Raw genomic sequence first — 17,495 nt, 5'->3', positions numbered from 1 at the left:
GATGATGAAATGCAAGAAAATGGCAAAGAATAATTGATGATCTCTAAGGAGATCAGGGAACTACTTGCAGTATTATGTAAAGTAGTGATTTTAGGATGGTTCCAGACAGTTTCACCACTAGAGATTCTTAGCAATGTTCCTGGAATAATAACCCACTTTCTCTGAGGCAGCTTTACTAAGAGCTATAAAACTTTTCACATTCTTTCACTTAGGAGTCCTACTTCTCCCATGAACTTAGAGTAAGAAAATAATCTAAAATCAGAAAATTTGTTGTGTGTTAAAATCTTTACTTTAGGGTTGTTTGTAATAGTGAAAAATGTAAAAACAATCAAGATGCTTGATGGTAAGGGGAATGGTTAATTATTGTCCGTCTCATTTAATAGGTTATTATGCAGCCATTAAAGATTAGGATTTGGAAACTGCATAGTAAAATGAAAAATGACTGTGATTTAACATTAAGTGTAAAGTAGCATTTTTTTTAGAAGATTTTATTTATTTATTTGAGACAGAGAGAGAACATGAGTGGGATGGAGAGGGGCAGGATAGAGGGAGAAGCAGACTCCCTGCTGTGCAGTGAGCCCACTGTGGGGCTTCATCCCAGGACCCTGAGATCATGACCTGAGCCGAAGGCAGATGCTTAACTGACTGAGCCATCCAGGCACCCCATAAAGTAGCATTTCATATACGCATGCTTGATTAAAATGAGGGAAAAAGTTTTAAGGATATATACCAACATGCTAACTGTAATTGTGTTAAGGTTTTAGTTATAGTTAGTTTGTTTTTTCTTCTTTCCAAATTTCTGGCAAAATGGTTATTTCATTTATGATTTTTTTTTTTCCTCAAAAGAAGAAGCCATCATGGTCCTTTCCCCATTGTTGGTTAGGTTTCAGCCTCTGTTCTTTTTTCTTGCTCAACTTGTTCTAAATCCTCCCTGGAGAAAATGTGAGCAAACAGCATATTTTAGAAAGTAGACATGTACTTTGGGAAGTAAAGAGAAAATTTAAGGGGATAGAAGGGAATAATGAGAAAAATAGATTATTCTTATGAGATGACTGCTGTATTAAGGCTATGCTTCTTTCTTTTTTCCTATTTATAAAAATTGACATATATTAACAAGCCATAAAATTCCCTCCTTTAAACTGTACAATTCAAGGATTTAGTATATTCACAGGATTGTGCAAGGATTACTACTATTTTATTCCAGAATATTTTTTTATCACTCCAGAAAGAAACTCCATACCCATTAGCAGTCACTCCCATTCTTCCCCCTCCCTGGCCTCTGACAGCAATTCTACTATATTTTCTGTTTCCGTGGATTTGCCCACTGTGGATGTTTCATATCAATGGAATATACAATATATAGCCTTTTTTATCTGGCTTTTTAAATTTAGCATGATGTTTTCAAGGTTCATCTACGATATTGCATGTACTGGTAGTTCATTCCTTTTCATGACTGTGGATAGAGCACATTTTGTTTAACCATTCCTTAATTGGTGGATATTTGGGTTATTTCCACTTTGGCTGTTTATTTATTTATTTATTTAGAAGCTTTTATTCAAATTCCAGTCCGTTAACATACAGTGTAATATTAGATTCAGGCATATAATATAGTGATTCAGCTGTTCCATACAACACCCAGGGCTCATCACAGCAAATGCCCTCCTTACTCCCATCACCTATTTCATAGATCCCCGCACCCCAACCTCACCTGTGGTAACCGTCAGTTTGTTCTCCGTAGTTAAGAGTCTGTTTCTTGGTTTGCACCTCTCTTTTTTTCCCTTTGCTCATTTATTTTGTTTCTTAAATTCTACATATTACTCAGCCATAAGAAAGAATGAAATCTTACCATTTGCAATGATATGGGTAAAGCTGGAGAGTATTATGCTAAATGAAATAAGTCAGAGAAAGGCAAATACCATGTTTATTTTGTTTTTAATCCAAACTTTTGGATGACAAGTATAACTTCCTTACAATATTCACTACTTGGGATGCCTGGGTGGCTCAGTTGGTTAAGATGCTGCCTTCGGCTCAGGTCATGATCCCAGAGTCCTGGGATCGAGTCCCACATTGGGCTCCTTGCTCAGCAGGGAGCCTGCTTCTCTCGCTGCCTCTGCCTGCCTCTCTGCCTGCTTGTGTGTACTCTCTCTCTCTGACAAATAAATAAATAAAATCTTTAAAAAAAAAAAATTCACTACTTATTTCTTTGTAACTAACTCTTATGAGACATAGAGGTCAATATTGAACAACTAACTCCTGGGAGGGAATTTTGAATCTTATTCCACAACATAGGATCATATATGATATAATATTCTGTTATAAAGATGTAAGGCTGAATAATCACACACAAAGCTAACATTCAGACTCTTTTATCCTTTTACTTATTGCCTTGTGTGCATATTGAACCCCTTTCTTTATCAATTGTTTCATGTCATATTCATCTTTTAACCCTTTGTATATTTGTACACCATACAAAGAATATGAATGAACTTGAGATTTGACTTAGAGTAGAAAAAAACTTAATGTAGCAGTAACAAGTTTCAAACTATATGTTAATTTTAATTTTTGGTAGTTCATTCATTTAAAAAGATTTGTTAACTTTACCTCTATTCAATCATTGCTGTAGGCAATGACGATATGAGAGTGATAAGATAGAATCTGTTTCTCCAAGAATTCTCATCTGATGACATAGGAATGAATTTACATAAACATGAGATGAATTACCTGTTTAAATTAGTGATGCAAAACATGAAGGGTTATTTGGTATATCACAGAATTTAAGTCCCAGAAGGCGTATCTGTGATTAAGCCCAATTCCTAAGCCTTGCCCAGGGTCACAGAGTTGAATAAATGACAACTACAATTAGGATCTCTGTTCTTTTTAAGCCCAAAATTGTTTCCTAAATTTTAGCCATATAAAATGGCTTAAAGTAACTTATAATGAATTGTCTTTATCATATAAAGTACCTAGAAACAAATTGGCAGCCAATACTGACATGTTTTATTGTTTATTTACTTTATCCAACATAATAATATTTTCAAAGTTATTATAAAGTGTTAATATAATTAATATATGTTTTCCTTATATTTAAAAGAGAGTTAATAATTACTGCATATATTGTAAAATGACTTTATTGAAAGTATTCTAAGCTGTGTTTCATCCTGTTCATGCTTCAGCTAGCAAAACAGATGTCTAGCAAAAATGAAATGATATAATACTTACAAAGCACTTAGAAAAGTACTTGTGTATAGTAAGCATTGTATAGTGTTTCTTAGATAAAAGTATATCACAGAGATAACTTCATTTTTTAGAAAAAGGTGGCTACATCAGTATGCATTTTTGTTTATTGCAATAAAATATCCTTATTTGTAGCAATGAATGCAAGGTTGTTGTAAGCTCAGATTCTGCTAAGAATTATTATAGTTCCCAAAGGGACTATGTTAATACAGGAGTAGGAAGCGTTGTATCTTTCAGTTTACCACTTTAATTTGTTTGTTATTATCTTATAGCATCAACTTAGACTTCTGGAAGCCCAAAAAAGAAACCAAGAAGTGGTTCTTCGTCGCAAAACTGAAGAGGCAAGTCAGTCATTTGGAGGAAACGCTCTGGCTTTGAGGTAAATGATGTATGTCTGTAGACTAGAGGACGAGTCAGTCTCTCTTGCTCCTTCAGGTTACAGCTCTTCGCAGGCAAGTGAGGCCCATGTCCGACAGAGTGGCTGGGAAGGTCACGCGGAAGCTGAGCTCATCTGATGCCCCTGTTCAGGACGCGGGTTCCAGTGCAGCTGCTGTGGAAGCAGATGTATCAAGGGCAGGAGCCCAGCAGAAAATGAGAATTCCTGTGGCAAGAGTCCAGGCCTTACCAACGCCCACAACAAATGGAACCAGGTCAGTACAATTCTCCTGTTCCTTCTGATATAATCTTTGTGGTATTATGACTAAATGTTGGACTTTGGTGGAAAACAGTTCATTATTTGGCAGTGTACAGTCAAATCAGCACCTAAGTAATTACATGTGTTTTTGTATGATTATAGAAAAAAATATCAGAGGAAAGGATTGACTGGCCGAGTGTTCACTTCCAAGACAGCTCGCATGAAGTGGCAGCTTCTTGAACGCAGGGTCACAGACATCATCATGCAGAAAATGACTATTTCCAATATGGAGGCGGATATGAATAGACTCCTCAAGGTGTGGGAAACAGAACGTAGATATGTTCTTCCTTAGCTGGCTCTTACTTTTCGTTTTCCAAATTTGATCTCTGGGTAAATGAATACTTACCAATTTTTTTTCTTCCCTTTTTTTGGGTGAGTTTTGATTGCATTATGTGTGACTAGGTGAACATCATTTCTTTTTTTGTTTTGCTTTGTTTTAATTGTGGTAAGAACAGACAGCATGAGATCGACCTTCTTAACACATTTTTAAGTGTACAGCACATTGTTAATTATAGGCACCTGTTGTACAACAGGTCTCTAGAACTTACTCATCTTGCATACCTGAAACTTCAGACCCATCAAATGACACCTCCCCCCATCCCCTGGCAACTGCCATTTTATTTAGAGCATCTATGAGTTTGACTGTTTTGGATACCACATATAAATGAAATCTTGCAGTATTTGTCCTTCTGTGACTCATTTATCTCACTTAGCCTAATGTTCTTATGGTCCCGGATCAATATTATTTCTTGAAATCCAATCTGTTTTCTCATTAGCAACGGGAAGAACTCACAAAAAGACGAGAGAAACTTTCAAAAAGACGGGAAAAGATCGTTAAGGAGAGTGGAGAGGGAGATAAAAGTGTGGTTAACATCAATGAGGAGATGGAGTCATTAACTGCTAATATAGATTACATCAATGACAGTATCTCTGATTGTCAAGCCAACATCATGCAGATGGAAGAAGCAAAGGTTTGTAATTGTAAAAAAATGCTGAATCGCTTAAGGAAGGTATTTTCATATTTATCATTAAAAGCACTTTGAATTTTTTTATCAAGGAATTTTTAAATTATTGGTTTAATATGATTCTTAGGTTTTACGTGGATATCACTCCTTGCTTGCTCTCCAGATTTCTTTGTTGATTTTGTGATATTATTTATTGTTTGTAAAATCAAAAATGTTTAAAAATGTGTATCATTTGTTGAGCCACCCTGGATTCTTAACTGCTCAGGTGTGTTTTTTCTTTTCAACGGGCGCACATGTTTCTTGGGGTAGAGGTCATATTTTACGTTTTCCTCAAGAGTCTTATTAACTAACCCGATACTACCAAATAAATAAATGAAATAATGGGCTTTTGCTTCTGTTTGAATACATTCAGCTCAAAGTAATGTTCATCATATGCTGGTTTGTTGTAGGAAGAAGGAGAAACATTGGATGTCAGTGCAGTCATTAATGCGTGCACGCTTACAGAAGCCCGATATCTGCTAGATCACTTCTTGTCAATGGGTATCAATAAGGTATGCTCTCACTACCCCATTACTGAAAACCCAAGTTTTAATTAATTCATTTTGTTTATCTTTCTCCAGTGACACTTTCCTCTGTAATAAGTAAGATTTATTTTAATTGAAAAACATTCTTTTATCTTTCTTCAGAGTTAAGAAAAGGCAGCGCTGTTTAGATCAATTCCATTAGCTTGTCATCCATTGTACTTGTGTATTAGAAGAGATAAAAGCTTAAACAAGAAACAATTCACCTTTCGCTTTACCAAAGGAAAAATGAAAAGAAAAATCTCTTGGGGGGTGCAGACAAATTTGGTATCATAATTTTGGTTTAATACTGATTCTTTACAGTTCAAAAGAAGATCAGAAAGGAAAAAAATACAGTGACACTTTCCTCCTCTTTGAATGTAAATGCATTAACCTGTCAGCTATAAGAAAGTTATGCCTAAATGTTGAAGGTGATGATGATTTCTAAGTCACTTTTTTTCTTTTTTAACACCACTTTGGGACTGTGCTAGACCCTTTATTTTATATTCTCCTGCTTAATCTTTACAGTGTGCTAGGAGGTAGGTATTTGTCATATCATTTTGCATATGAGGAAACGGAATCAGGAAGATGAGGTAATTAGCTTAAGATCACCAGGCTAGTAAGTGGAAGAGCTTCCATGAATCAAGGTCTATCTGATGTCAAAGTCCATGTATCATATATATTTGCTATTTGATACAGATCTTTGTGTAATAGATTCTGTTTCGTACGACCTAAGATAATTGTTGTTGTTGTTTTTGTTGTTATTATGTTTCTGTGTAATTACAGGGTCTTCAGGCTGCCCAGAAAGAGGCTCAAATTAAAGTACTTGAAGGTCGGCTTAAACAAACTGAAATAACCAGTGCTACACAAAACCAGCTCCTATTCCATATGTTGAAAGAGAAAGCAGAGTTAAATCCTGAGCTAGATGCTTTACTAGGCCATGCTTTACAAGGTAATTTGGACTAAATTTCAGTTAAATGAATTGCATGGTAGCTTTGCTCTTTGAGAATGCTATACTATACCTCTTTGCCTTGTTTGACTGAATAGATGCTATATTTACTTATGCTTTTGATAATTACTCCTTCTTTAATTTGCATGTATAAATTTGGGGGATGTAATTATTGTCATTCCAAGAAATGATTACCAACTTAAAAAGGCTTATTTAACCTTATTAAGCAATTAGTTTTTGTGGATCAACCAAGTTTCTGAATTGGTTGTTTAAAATATTAACCAAGTTTTATTACTTTACTCTGCATATCTAACAGCCTTGAAAAATAATAAGTGTTTTTTATGGCATCTATTCTACATATCTTATAAATGGTGCATAATCTTGTTTTATGTGGGAGTTCTTAACATTGGATCTGTTTTGATTGGAGTATTGCTTTTTGTTTCCTTTTTGCTGTTATTTACACAGATCTAGATAGCGTACCTTTAGGTAAGTATGTTTAGCTTTCTGTGTACCCTACAGCTGCATGAATTACTAATTGTTCATGTACACTAATTGTGGTACATCTTATGTTTAAAATTTTTATTGGCAGCTAGTTGGTTTTTGCATGCTCTTTTTTGAAATGTATCCATGACCACAAACAACTAAGTCTTTTGTCTTTCCTATACATTCCTAATTTAAAAATATTAGATATTTAAAGAAGTAGGCTTTAGTTAATTTTCTCTTGTATTTTTTGACCTCCAGCTGTGGCTCCAGTTTCACAAGCCCTTCTTTCTCTTTCTTGTAGGGAAAAAATGGAGTACACATTTCTTAAATTTTTAAATATATCTGTTAACTTGCATCTGTTTTAACCTTATAATTAACTTTCTTTAGCATATATCTTTGGTATCTATTTGATAGGGCCTCAACTATTCTTAATTTTTATAAAATTCAACACATATATTTTAATATAAATTGAATAAAACTATTCAAAGCATTTTATATGAACAGATTGAAACAATATTTATAATATTTTCAGATTAGAATGGGCATTAGAGATAAACAAGTACAGAAATTTTCAACCTCTTTCTCCTGCCACTACAATATTCACATCAACTATACCCAGTCCTCTTAGTGATTATACACATGAAGGACCAGGAGTATCAGGGCAATTTTATTACTTTTGATTTCTCCGAATGGTTATTTTGGAACAGTTTTTATTTAATTAAAATTATTTCAAAATCTGATCTGAACTTTTCTTTTTCTAAGTACACAGCTGCCAAAAGTTTTTATACTTAAAGGAAAGGAATGTAACTGAAAGAGTAAATATACTTACCTGTCTGTGTCATTAGAATAAACATAATCTATACATCTGAATTTGTTTTAAATAAGATGTTACACAAATAAAATACATGAGCTATTTGATTAGATGTTTATACCACGTGTTAATCTCAACGTCGTATTTCCTTGAGATCAACTACATAATTTAGTTATAGAAAAGCTACTATTTTTAATCTGATCAAGCTATAACAAATACAGGTAGAAAAGGTAGGATTGTTTATCTCCTAATCAAGACTGCCCAAATTCCTGGATCATAACTGGAATTTTTTGACATTCCACGTGTTTTGAGGCACGTTTCTGCTCTTGCTGTTCCTCCTCCCTCTCCTGCTCCTTGTCTTTGTTCCTTGTGGCCCAGCCCCTAGTAATAGTTGAACTTTTATTTAAGTCCATTGTCGCTTTTAAACTTGGAAGAAAATGCACATGTCCTTCTTAATGTCCTTTTGTGCAGAAGATATGAAACTGCTAATTTGATGGGCAGTGCTACTTTTTCATAACTTTCAAACAATTTTCATTTATCTATGGCTGAAAAAGGGTCAGAACCAGAGAGTGGAAACCCGTTCAGCTGATGTAACCTGTGTCTCTGTGACTGAAGTCTGTGCTCTAGATGGGGGCCATAATCTAGCCTAGAGGTGCTTTGGAGGAAAAGCATGGAAAGAGGAAAAAAAAAATGGAAGTTTAAGTTCACAGAAGCTAGAGAACTGCACTTAGCTGTAATTTTACCTCAGGCCTTGGGCTGAGTGCTGGGATCCACGTAAGACACAAAGTCTTGCCCTCATTGACTTGATGCCTTGCTGAGGGTGACAGACCATGAAGAGTAGGATACATTCAGTGAGGGCAGTGATTGAGATCTATATTAGGGAGTTAATAGGAACACAGAGTGGGGCCACCCAATAGGAAGGGAGTAGTTGATAAAGCTTTTTGGAAGAGGTGATATTTGAGCTGAAACACAAAAGAAGAACAAAAGTTAGCTAGTTGAAAGATAAGGTGGAAGAGGAAGAGAGAAGAGTCACTCCAGGCAATGACTAAACTAAAAGGCAGAGACTCAGCCACAGTATTGTACACATGGGGCCTTCAGGCAGGTTGGTGCCCTGAGCAACAAGTACGTGGCCTAGAATGATGGAACGAACATAAGGCTAGAAGGTGGGCCTTGCTAATGTGTGGGTACTTTTGTAGCCTTTGAAGAACATCTTTATTATCCTTTTCTTTTTTCCCTAACTATGTTAGGGTCCCTAAGATCATCCCTACCTTTGGAGACTTGCTATGAGGACTCATGGGGCTCAGCGTATGGTTGTATTCATGGCAAAGATTCATGTAGGAAGGATACACAGCTGAATCATAAGACAGAAAAAAAACCACAGATGTAGTCTAGAGGAATCCATGTCTGGTTTTCCTTATGCTCTCTCCCTCCTGGGGAGATAACACAGAATGTTCCTTTCCCTTTGGAATGAAAATGCAGCAGCATGTGTACAACGTTTTTGCCCAGGGAAGTCCATACACTCAGAACCTGAAGTTTTTCCTGGGGACTGGTCACATATGTACTGTCTATGTAGTAGGTACCAGGACTCGAGACTCCCAGAAGGAAGGCAGGAGTTTAGCATAGACCATACAAACATTCTAAGTACCTTCAGTACCTTCAGTAGTTAACTAGTGACTGGGACACTCTGAGAGTCAAGTTTCCAGATGCCAGGCAAAGTCCAACTTTGCAAGCAGGCCTTTCTAAGGATAGTGGTTTTGGGCTGCTGTGCTAACCGTTTTCTATATACTATTTTTATTACTTTTCTTTTTTTTTAAACTTAAAGACTTAAAAATACTTGGTTAACTTCCAGTGATGTGAGACTGTGCAACTTTAACTGATAAAGATGAGCTTTAAGGCATTCTGGAGTTGCGAGTCTCTCTGCCTTAAGCTTTAATTCTGTGGTGATGAGAAAAGAAGCTGATAGTGGCCTGGATGTGTGTTCTCAGAGTTAAGAGTACAACAGTGGGGTGGTGGTGTGACCGGTTGCCTGAAGACTGTAGTGCTCAGACCAAGTTCAGTCCTGAAGAGGAGTTTGACGTGGTGACTTTCTGGGTGGGGGCCTCTCTCCTTTTGCCAGGTTGGTTATGTCAAACCATAATTATCTCTAATTATGCATACATGCATCAGCAGGAGTTATGTTTTTACTAAGCACTCACATGATGTTTAACATACTAACTGGTTTCATACTAACTGGTTTCTACAAGAAAAATACTAGCCAATCTTAGCCCGCTTTTATACATGGGAAACTGAAGACTAGCTTGTCATTTCTTTATAACCTCATGTTCTATATTATCAACGAAGGCAGTCACCTTGGCACTCAGTTATCCTGTTCCTGGAACAAGTCCTCGAGCCTCCCTCTAATGGTGGGCTTTCAGATAACACATTGCCTTCAAGACCACGGTTTTCTTCACCCCAGAAAATAAATTCCCTTTGTGTGGGTCCTTGATGGGCTCCATTTTAGATAATACTATCACGTATCAATTATTACTGAATTTCTAACAAAGTGTCTGGTAACCAGGAAGAAGAAAGGGAGGATCCGAGAAAGGAATTAGTTGCCCGCAATCCACATGTATAGAACTAAAAGTGAAAAGAGGATGAATCGTACATATTTTTCATTAATATAAGTAATTTATAATGTTGTTACTTTTGTGGATTGGTTTTATAATAAAATGTGTATGTTTTAAAAACCTGCATCTTTGTAGGGGCTCACTGACATTTTACATAGTTTGCTTTCAGTGGCTGTTTAATTTGTTGACTTCCTCCTAGTTTCCTTGTTTGCTTTTTCTCCTTTCTTCTACCATTCTGTTACAGTTGTTCTGAAATAGTGGTGATTTACTTGTATTCAGTTACAAAACCCTTGCATGCAAACCTACTGTTTTTGTCTTTTATGTACATGTAAAGGAGCTGCATGAGGATGTTTAACTTCTCGATACCTTCACACAGGCACACATGCTTACCCTCCACTTGAAAACAAAAATAAAAATAAAGGAAGATATTGAAGTCGGGGGCGTACTGATTAAATATAGAAAGTATGTTTACATGTACATAGTTTTTGAAATTGGCTTAGTACATTAATAGGAGCTCATGCAACATTTATTTTAATTTTATATTTTATTCAGTGGTTTTTCATATGTTTGGAGGGCTTGGCATAAGTATATACTCTGGAAAGTATACACAGTTACACATACTCTGATAAATACATGATCTCATTTCCATCCTTTGAATGTTGTTCTTTGTTTTATGATTCGAACTTGCAATTTTTTCTTATTTTGAACACCTTTTCTCATTTTAGGACACATAATCAGAGGGGTTTCTTAGAAATATTTTTCTACATTTCTATTCGGATTCAGTAACTAAAACCGAACTGCCTATGTTGAGACATTGGGCTGATGTTTATTATGGCATGGGGATTTTTATCATTCAAATTATGACATGTGGATAATACTTAGCTTTTGGACATTTTTTTTTTGTTTTAGAAAATGTAGAGGATAGTACTGATGAAGAGGCACCCTTAAACAGCCCAGGATCAGAAGGAAGGTAAGAAAGCTTAGAAACTTAAAGATTTTACTTGTTTCTATAATGTTTTAAATACTTTTATCTTGTTGCTTCAAACAATTGCCATAAAACAACTAATATGAACTTTATGGCTAAGTGAGTAGCACTAGAAACAGTGTTATGGAAACCAAACTAAGCCATATTTAACCACCACAAATTTTAAAATAAAATTTACTGGGATATTTAAGGAAAGAAAATGAATTATTTTTTAATTAGTTCATTTTGATTTTAAATATTGTCTTTCCTTCCCCATAGACATGTAAGATGCTTTCTATATTTATAATCATAGAGGACATACAGTTTTCTCTAAGTTCCCCTTTAATCTGTGGTTAATTATTTATTTGTGCATAGCACGCTATCTTCAGACCTTATGAAACTTTGTGGTGAAGTGAAACCTAAAAGCAAGGTAAGGAGAACTGAAAATAGCAGGTAAGCATCCTTTCCCACTGTTTTTTGTTATCACTATTAAACACATGAGTTTTAGGGGTGCCTGGGTGGCTCAGTTGGTTAAATGTCTGACTCTTGATTTTGGCTCAGGTCATGATCTCAGGGTCATGAGATCGAGCCCTGTGTCTGGCTCTGTGATGGGCGTGGAGCCTGCTTAACATTTCCTCTCTCTCTCTGCCCCTCCACCCCTCTTCCCCACCTCCTACGCTTGCACGTTCTCTCTCAAAAATAAACACACACATAGGCTTCAGACCCTTAGTAGGTTAGCAAATTGGCATACTTTTACCAGAGCTCCCCTGTATAAGAAATTTAGTTCTATAATTACCATATTCTCCTTTGGAAAAAAAGTATATTGAAACATTCTGCTTTTTGGAACTTGTGCCTTAGCACATTATGGCACTTTTTCTACTAGACAAGATATAACTGTGGAGACCAATTCTTTTTTTCTTCCAGGTTTTACCTAAAAGTTTATTACCTGTTAAGGAAGTAATGTGCTAATTTATTAAAGTCACTGAAATTTCCTAATAATATAGGAGATGATAGACACTGTAGTGGCATACAGCATGAATTTGCAAAATTTGTAAATTAGCAGGAAATTTTTGAAATTTTAACATTCTAGAATGTTAAAATTCTAGATTGAGAATTGGTAGCATTTGATAGATGAATTAATTAACCATCTTAAGATGTTTAAAAACAAAGAATTCTTGTAGTGCTTAGTAAATACTTGTTAAATGAGTGGAGAGAATCAGATCCTGAAAGAATAACACTGTGCAAATGCATTAGGACAGATTGAAGGGCCGTAGTGAACAGTCAGATAATGTAAATGAGTAATTTGGCTGGCTGTAAAGTAATGAGTAGAGGTCATTGTGATTCCCTGAAGAGGACAGTCCACTTCTAAGCAAATAACCACCACTTAACTCTGGCTTATTTTTGTCATGAGGAATATAGGCCTGAGACTACTAGATATTGTTTTTTCCAAAGAAGCCTTAAATATAGATTTTTATGTAGGATTTACTAATCTTTAAAACACTGGTCAAGGGGCACCTGGGTGGGTCAGTGGGTTGAAGCCTCTGCCTTTGGCTCAGGTCATGATCCCAGGGTCCTGGGATCGAGCCCCACATCGGGCTCTCTGCTTACCAGGGAGCCTGCTTCTTCCTCTCTCTCTGCCTACTTGTGATCTCTGTCTGTCAAATAAATAAATAAAAATCTTTAAAAAAAAGTTAAAACACTGGTCAAGCCAATTAAAAAAAAAAAAAGTCTCCAGGCTCTATGTATGATCCTTGGCAACATGTGGTTTGTATTTTATTTTTCTAAGTGACTAAGCAGAAGTTACCCAAACTCAGAGAAAACATCCTACTATGGTTTGGATTCCATCTTAAGTAGAGGAGAGAATCTCTTAAGGTCCTGAATGTCTTTCAGGCTCCCTGAAAGCCTAGTTATTCATGCCCTGCTGGGATGCCGGAGAGGTGAGAAGTGGGGCCCTAAGGTCATCTGCTGAAGGATCCACTGTGGTTAGGGATTCCTAAGAACGTATTCCTCTCTGCCTTGGGCTATTGGCAGTGAGGAGAACTGACCAGGTAAAAAACTGTTTGGAAGGCTTTCCTTTTTCCCAGAAATTTTCTGAGGTGCTACTACTACTTTTGAACCTCAAAGATACCTTAAATGATCTCATATCATCTATTTTTCATCACTGAAAAAGTAAAATTGACTGTGTATGTTAAATAGGTATGTACCAGCACTGTGCTCAGTGCAGGGGATATAAAGTTGAATAAAACAGGGTGTTTGCTCTTTAGAGGCTTATAATCTGATAAACACCTTGCTTACCCTTTAATGCCTTAGTGATAATAACAACTGAGCAACAACAGGATAGTCAGTTAGTTTTCAAGAACGAGGAAAGGAATGTGTAGAGTGAGTTTAGATTCTAGAAAAATAACCCTCCCCTGCCTCACCATGATGCAAGAGCTGGTGCAGGCTGGTGTTGAATTACTTAGCAAGCAGGTTAAAACACAGCTAAGGCATCAGGAGGACAAGGTTGCAAATCTGAGAAGCAGATTTAAAAAGCGATATCAAAAATTTAAAACTAAAAGTGATATTAAAAAAAGCATTTAAACGGAGGAATTTAGAATTTAGTTGAGCTTCCCTGCAGTTAACTTTTGGTTTAATTTCTTTCTTCTTTCTCTTTTTTAAAAAATTCTATGTTGGGAGACCTGGCCATGAGTGGCAGGGATAGCAGTCATATTGGTGGCAAGTTGCTTATTTTTGAATCTGGCTTTGCCACTTAATAGCTGTGTGACTTTGGGTCAATTACTTAGCTTCTCTGTGCCTTAGTTTGCTCATTGGGATAATGGTAGTACATGCTAATATAATAAGGTATTTGATCAATGCCTGGCATACAGTAAGTACAATAGAAATGTTGGCTGTTATTATGGCCTCTCAAGGTCTTATCTGGCTGTAGCTCTGGCTTGTTTTACTATCTTACATGCTGTTTGACACACTTGCTAGGAAATGACATGCTCAATGTTTTTACCTATTTCAAACTAATATTAAATCTCTATTCCCTAATCATTTCTGCAAAAGTTTGCTCCTGATTGCTTTTCCTTCCATTCTCTGACTAGGCCCGAAGGAGAACCACCACTCAAATGGAATTGCTGTATGCAGATAGCAGTGAACTAGCTTCAGACACTAGTACAGGAGATGCCTCCTTGCCTGGCCCTCTTACACCTGTTGCAGAAGGGCAAGAGATTGGAATGAATACAGAGACAAGTGGTACTTCTGCTAGGGAAAAAGAGCTCCCTCCCCCATCTGGCTTCCCTTCTAAGATAGGCAGCATGTAAGTCTGGCCCAGCTACACTAACTTCCTTTCTTTTGGCTTTTCTTTTTTGTTTTCTTTCTTTTTTAATTTTTTATATGCATGTTGCTAATTTCTTATTTCTATTTTTAAAAATTATGTAAATAAGATCTCTGGTTTTCGAAAGAATTTCTGTTAGGTTTATCTCCCCTAATTTTTTTGACATTTGAAATCATTTAAGATGAAATATTCTCTGTTCAGTTGCATTGCTTGTTTCTAAGATTGAAGGTCATTTTTAAGGGTCATAATTTTCACAAAGGCTGAGTTATGAATTATAGACAAAATTTATTTAGGAACATCACAATCAGGTATTTATGTCTATAAAACCATTATATAAAACAGAAGCTTTAAAGTTTCAGATTTGCTCTAAATTGATGTCTGTTCTCATTTTAAGTGTCTGGTCAGGATAGCAAACCTTTGCTAACCCTATAAAGAAAAAGAAATATCAATTACAAACAATCACTTTAAGCTTTCCTAATTTTTTGCCTTGAAGCACATTGCAGTGCATGTCTGGGATAAAGGTATACACAAGATGTTTTTATTGGTATTATTAGAGATTTGCAGGAGGGAATATTCTCTCTCCCATTTATGATGATATGAATGAAAGACATTCTGTTCAAAACAAAACTTATTTAGAATTTTCACTGCTGTCTTGAGCACAAAGAGCTCTCTACCCGTAGTGTGTGTATGCTATGTGTGTTTGTGTTTTTTGATAATTATATTAAAATTAGATCAGTCATTCACTGGTAAAGATTTTTAATGACTTTTTTTCCCGGTAACCCTCACATATGATCTAGCAGATGATTTATGGAATGAATACATTACGCGTTGAGGAATATTGACCAAAAAATGGCACATACTACAGGACTCAGCAAATAATAAAATATAACAAACTTTCCCCTTTGAGTATCTGTTTCCCATAACTCCCTTCTTTTTTTAAAACTTTTTAAAAACTTCTTTCATTTTGTGAAGATATTTCTGTCGTCTTTCACTCAGTAAGCCCATCTGCTACCTTTCCATCCAATTTAATTTTAATGATGGCAACTTTCTTGCATGTGCTTAATGTAGCCTATGTAATTAACTAAATTAACTATGGGATTTGCTGATAGAGAATGCTAACCAGTATAGCTTATGGCTTCAGTGCTTTTTTGATAAGATGACTGTTGAAGAAATGCTTTTGGTGAAGGTAGTGATATAAACAGAATAGATTTTAGGAACAGATTTAAGTTGAGACTTTTGGGACTTCAAGACTAAATCTGTGGCCTGGAAACCACATTCAGGTAATACCTTCTTTTTGCCCTCCCCCCACTTTTTTCATTTTTAAAGTGTGTCCTTATTGACAGGTTGAGGAATATATGTTTTGGACTCTGTCATTTCACATGATCTGTTTTCAGGTTTTCATAAATTCAGATGCTTGTGTCATCCTGTAAAAATTTAAGAGTTGGACATGGTTGGTGTGGTAACTCTTAGTAAGTCATTACTGCATGACTTACTGCATGATGTAAAATAATTTACTGAGGTGGCCCCTATGATTTAGCTTGATGAAGGGTTTTTGAAATGTGATTTCTTTTGATTAGAAAAGTCAGGTACATGAAGTTTAAATATTTAGCTTTCCGTTTCAAATGGGAATCATGTAAGCCCATTCTGGTTCTGGTAATATTGCTTTATAATTCCTTAGTATGTTTTCTTATTAATATAACTAGCCAACAATGGCAAAAATTCATTTTTTAATCAAAATTCATTACCATCATACACAAAAATAAGAGTTTTAAGTTGTTATTACATAGCCACTATTCAGCATTTAAAGTTTATAATAAGAATGTTTTTATTATTAAAATTTATATAGCTACTAATATCTAAATACTAGTTAGGTAAAATTATTGTGTTATTTGTGTGTCTGTTTTTGACTGTGTCTTCATATTAATTCATTAAATCTCATTGTTTTTCATATTCTGATATTCTAATATTTTTGTTTTTATTAAACTATAAAGACAACTTTTTTCAACTGAAACAATTCTAAGCAACGTAATTATCTATGTTTCAAATAAACGATTGATTTGAGCTATTTGGCAGTCTAGGTTTGATATTTATATTCAAACATAATGGGTTTGCATATACTTAATAAGATTGCCAGTTTACAAGTTAAACATATAGGTGTCAGGCTTCTGTGAACTAATTACGCATATAATATATTCCTATCCTAGTTTTATTTCTTGTTCCCAAGTAATAGTTTCTCAAGTTCCAGTTATTAATCTATTAAAATTTTTGGGTTGAATATCTGACAAAGTTGTATGTATATCTTTAAAATTTGATAATTAAGGAGTCTTTTTCTCTTTTAGTTCCAGACAGTCATCTCTATCAGAAAAAAAACTACCAGAGCCTTCCCCTATAAGCAGAAGAAAAGCATACGAAAAAACAGAAAAATCAAAGTCCAAGGAACAAAAACAGTAAGTTATGCATTCTTTCTGTCAACTAGATTGCATAAAATGTCTATTACACTTAAATGCTAAAGGACTATAGTGAAGTTATTTTCCAAGTGTAGGCTGGTTCTATGGTTATGACTGATTTGACTAATCAAGTCAGCTCTTGGCTTGGCTAAATGCCTTTTGCTCACACACACACCTGTAAAAATATTTGAACGCTTGCCCCGAATCATGTATTCTTATTTATTTTTCAATTATTTGTTCATATCATTGTAAAAGTTCATACACAGTTGAGATGAAGGTTAGTGAATCTGTATTTCAGATAGTCTTGTAGAAAAATTTGAAATTGCTCTTGACTGATCAAACTGCCACTGATTTTACCTCTTTAAAGTAGCTGACAAAACTAGTGTTAGTCATAGGATGTGTTAGTTGTACCATTCTCTTGCTGTTCTTTTATTTTTAAATTGTTTTTTGCTGAAATCTTTAA

The 17,495-nt window shown here is 35.3% G+C and overlaps 1 protein-coding gene across 10 annotated transcripts in view; it reads left to right on the top strand.

Moving 5' to 3' along the window:
* KIF21A (kinesin family member 21A) overlaps positions 1 to 17,495 on the top strand; it is a 149,929-nt gene that overhangs the window by 108,157 nt on the left and 24,277 nt on the right. For 6 of the 10 annotated variants that reach the window (XM_080809958.1, XM_080809966.1, XM_080809960.1 and 3 more), the window contains 11 exons: positions 3,507 to 3,575; positions 3,670 to 3,884; positions 4,031 to 4,184; positions 4,705 to 4,899; positions 5,343 to 5,444; positions 6,240 to 6,405; positions 6,868 to 6,888; positions 11,212 to 11,272; positions 11,642 to 11,696; positions 14,353 to 14,567; positions 16,925 to 17,032. In XM_080809958.1, the coding sequence (XP_080666084.1) occupies positions 3,507 to 3,575; positions 3,670 to 3,884; positions 4,031 to 4,184; positions 4,705 to 4,899; positions 5,343 to 5,444; positions 6,240 to 6,405; positions 6,868 to 6,888; positions 11,212 to 11,272; positions 11,642 to 11,696; positions 14,353 to 14,567; positions 16,925 to 17,032 (1,361 nt within the window). The remainder of the gene's footprint in view (positions 1 to 3,506; positions 3,576 to 3,669; positions 3,885 to 4,030; positions 4,185 to 4,704; positions 4,900 to 5,342; positions 5,445 to 6,239; positions 6,406 to 6,867; positions 6,889 to 11,211; positions 11,273 to 11,641; positions 11,697 to 14,352; positions 14,568 to 16,924; positions 17,033 to 17,495) is intronic. The other 4 variants (XM_080809964.1, XM_080809962.1, XM_080809963.1 and 1 more) reach the window with 1 other exon arrangement.

Source organism: Martes martes (genome assembly GCF_963455335.1).
Source record: "Martes martes genome assembly, chromosome: 8".
Classification (NCBI taxonomy): domain Eukaryota; kingdom Metazoa; phylum Chordata; class Mammalia; order Carnivora; family Mustelidae; genus Martes; species Martes martes.
Note: the sequence above shows the minus strand (reverse complement) of the source record. Positions and strands in the feature narration are given on the sequence as shown.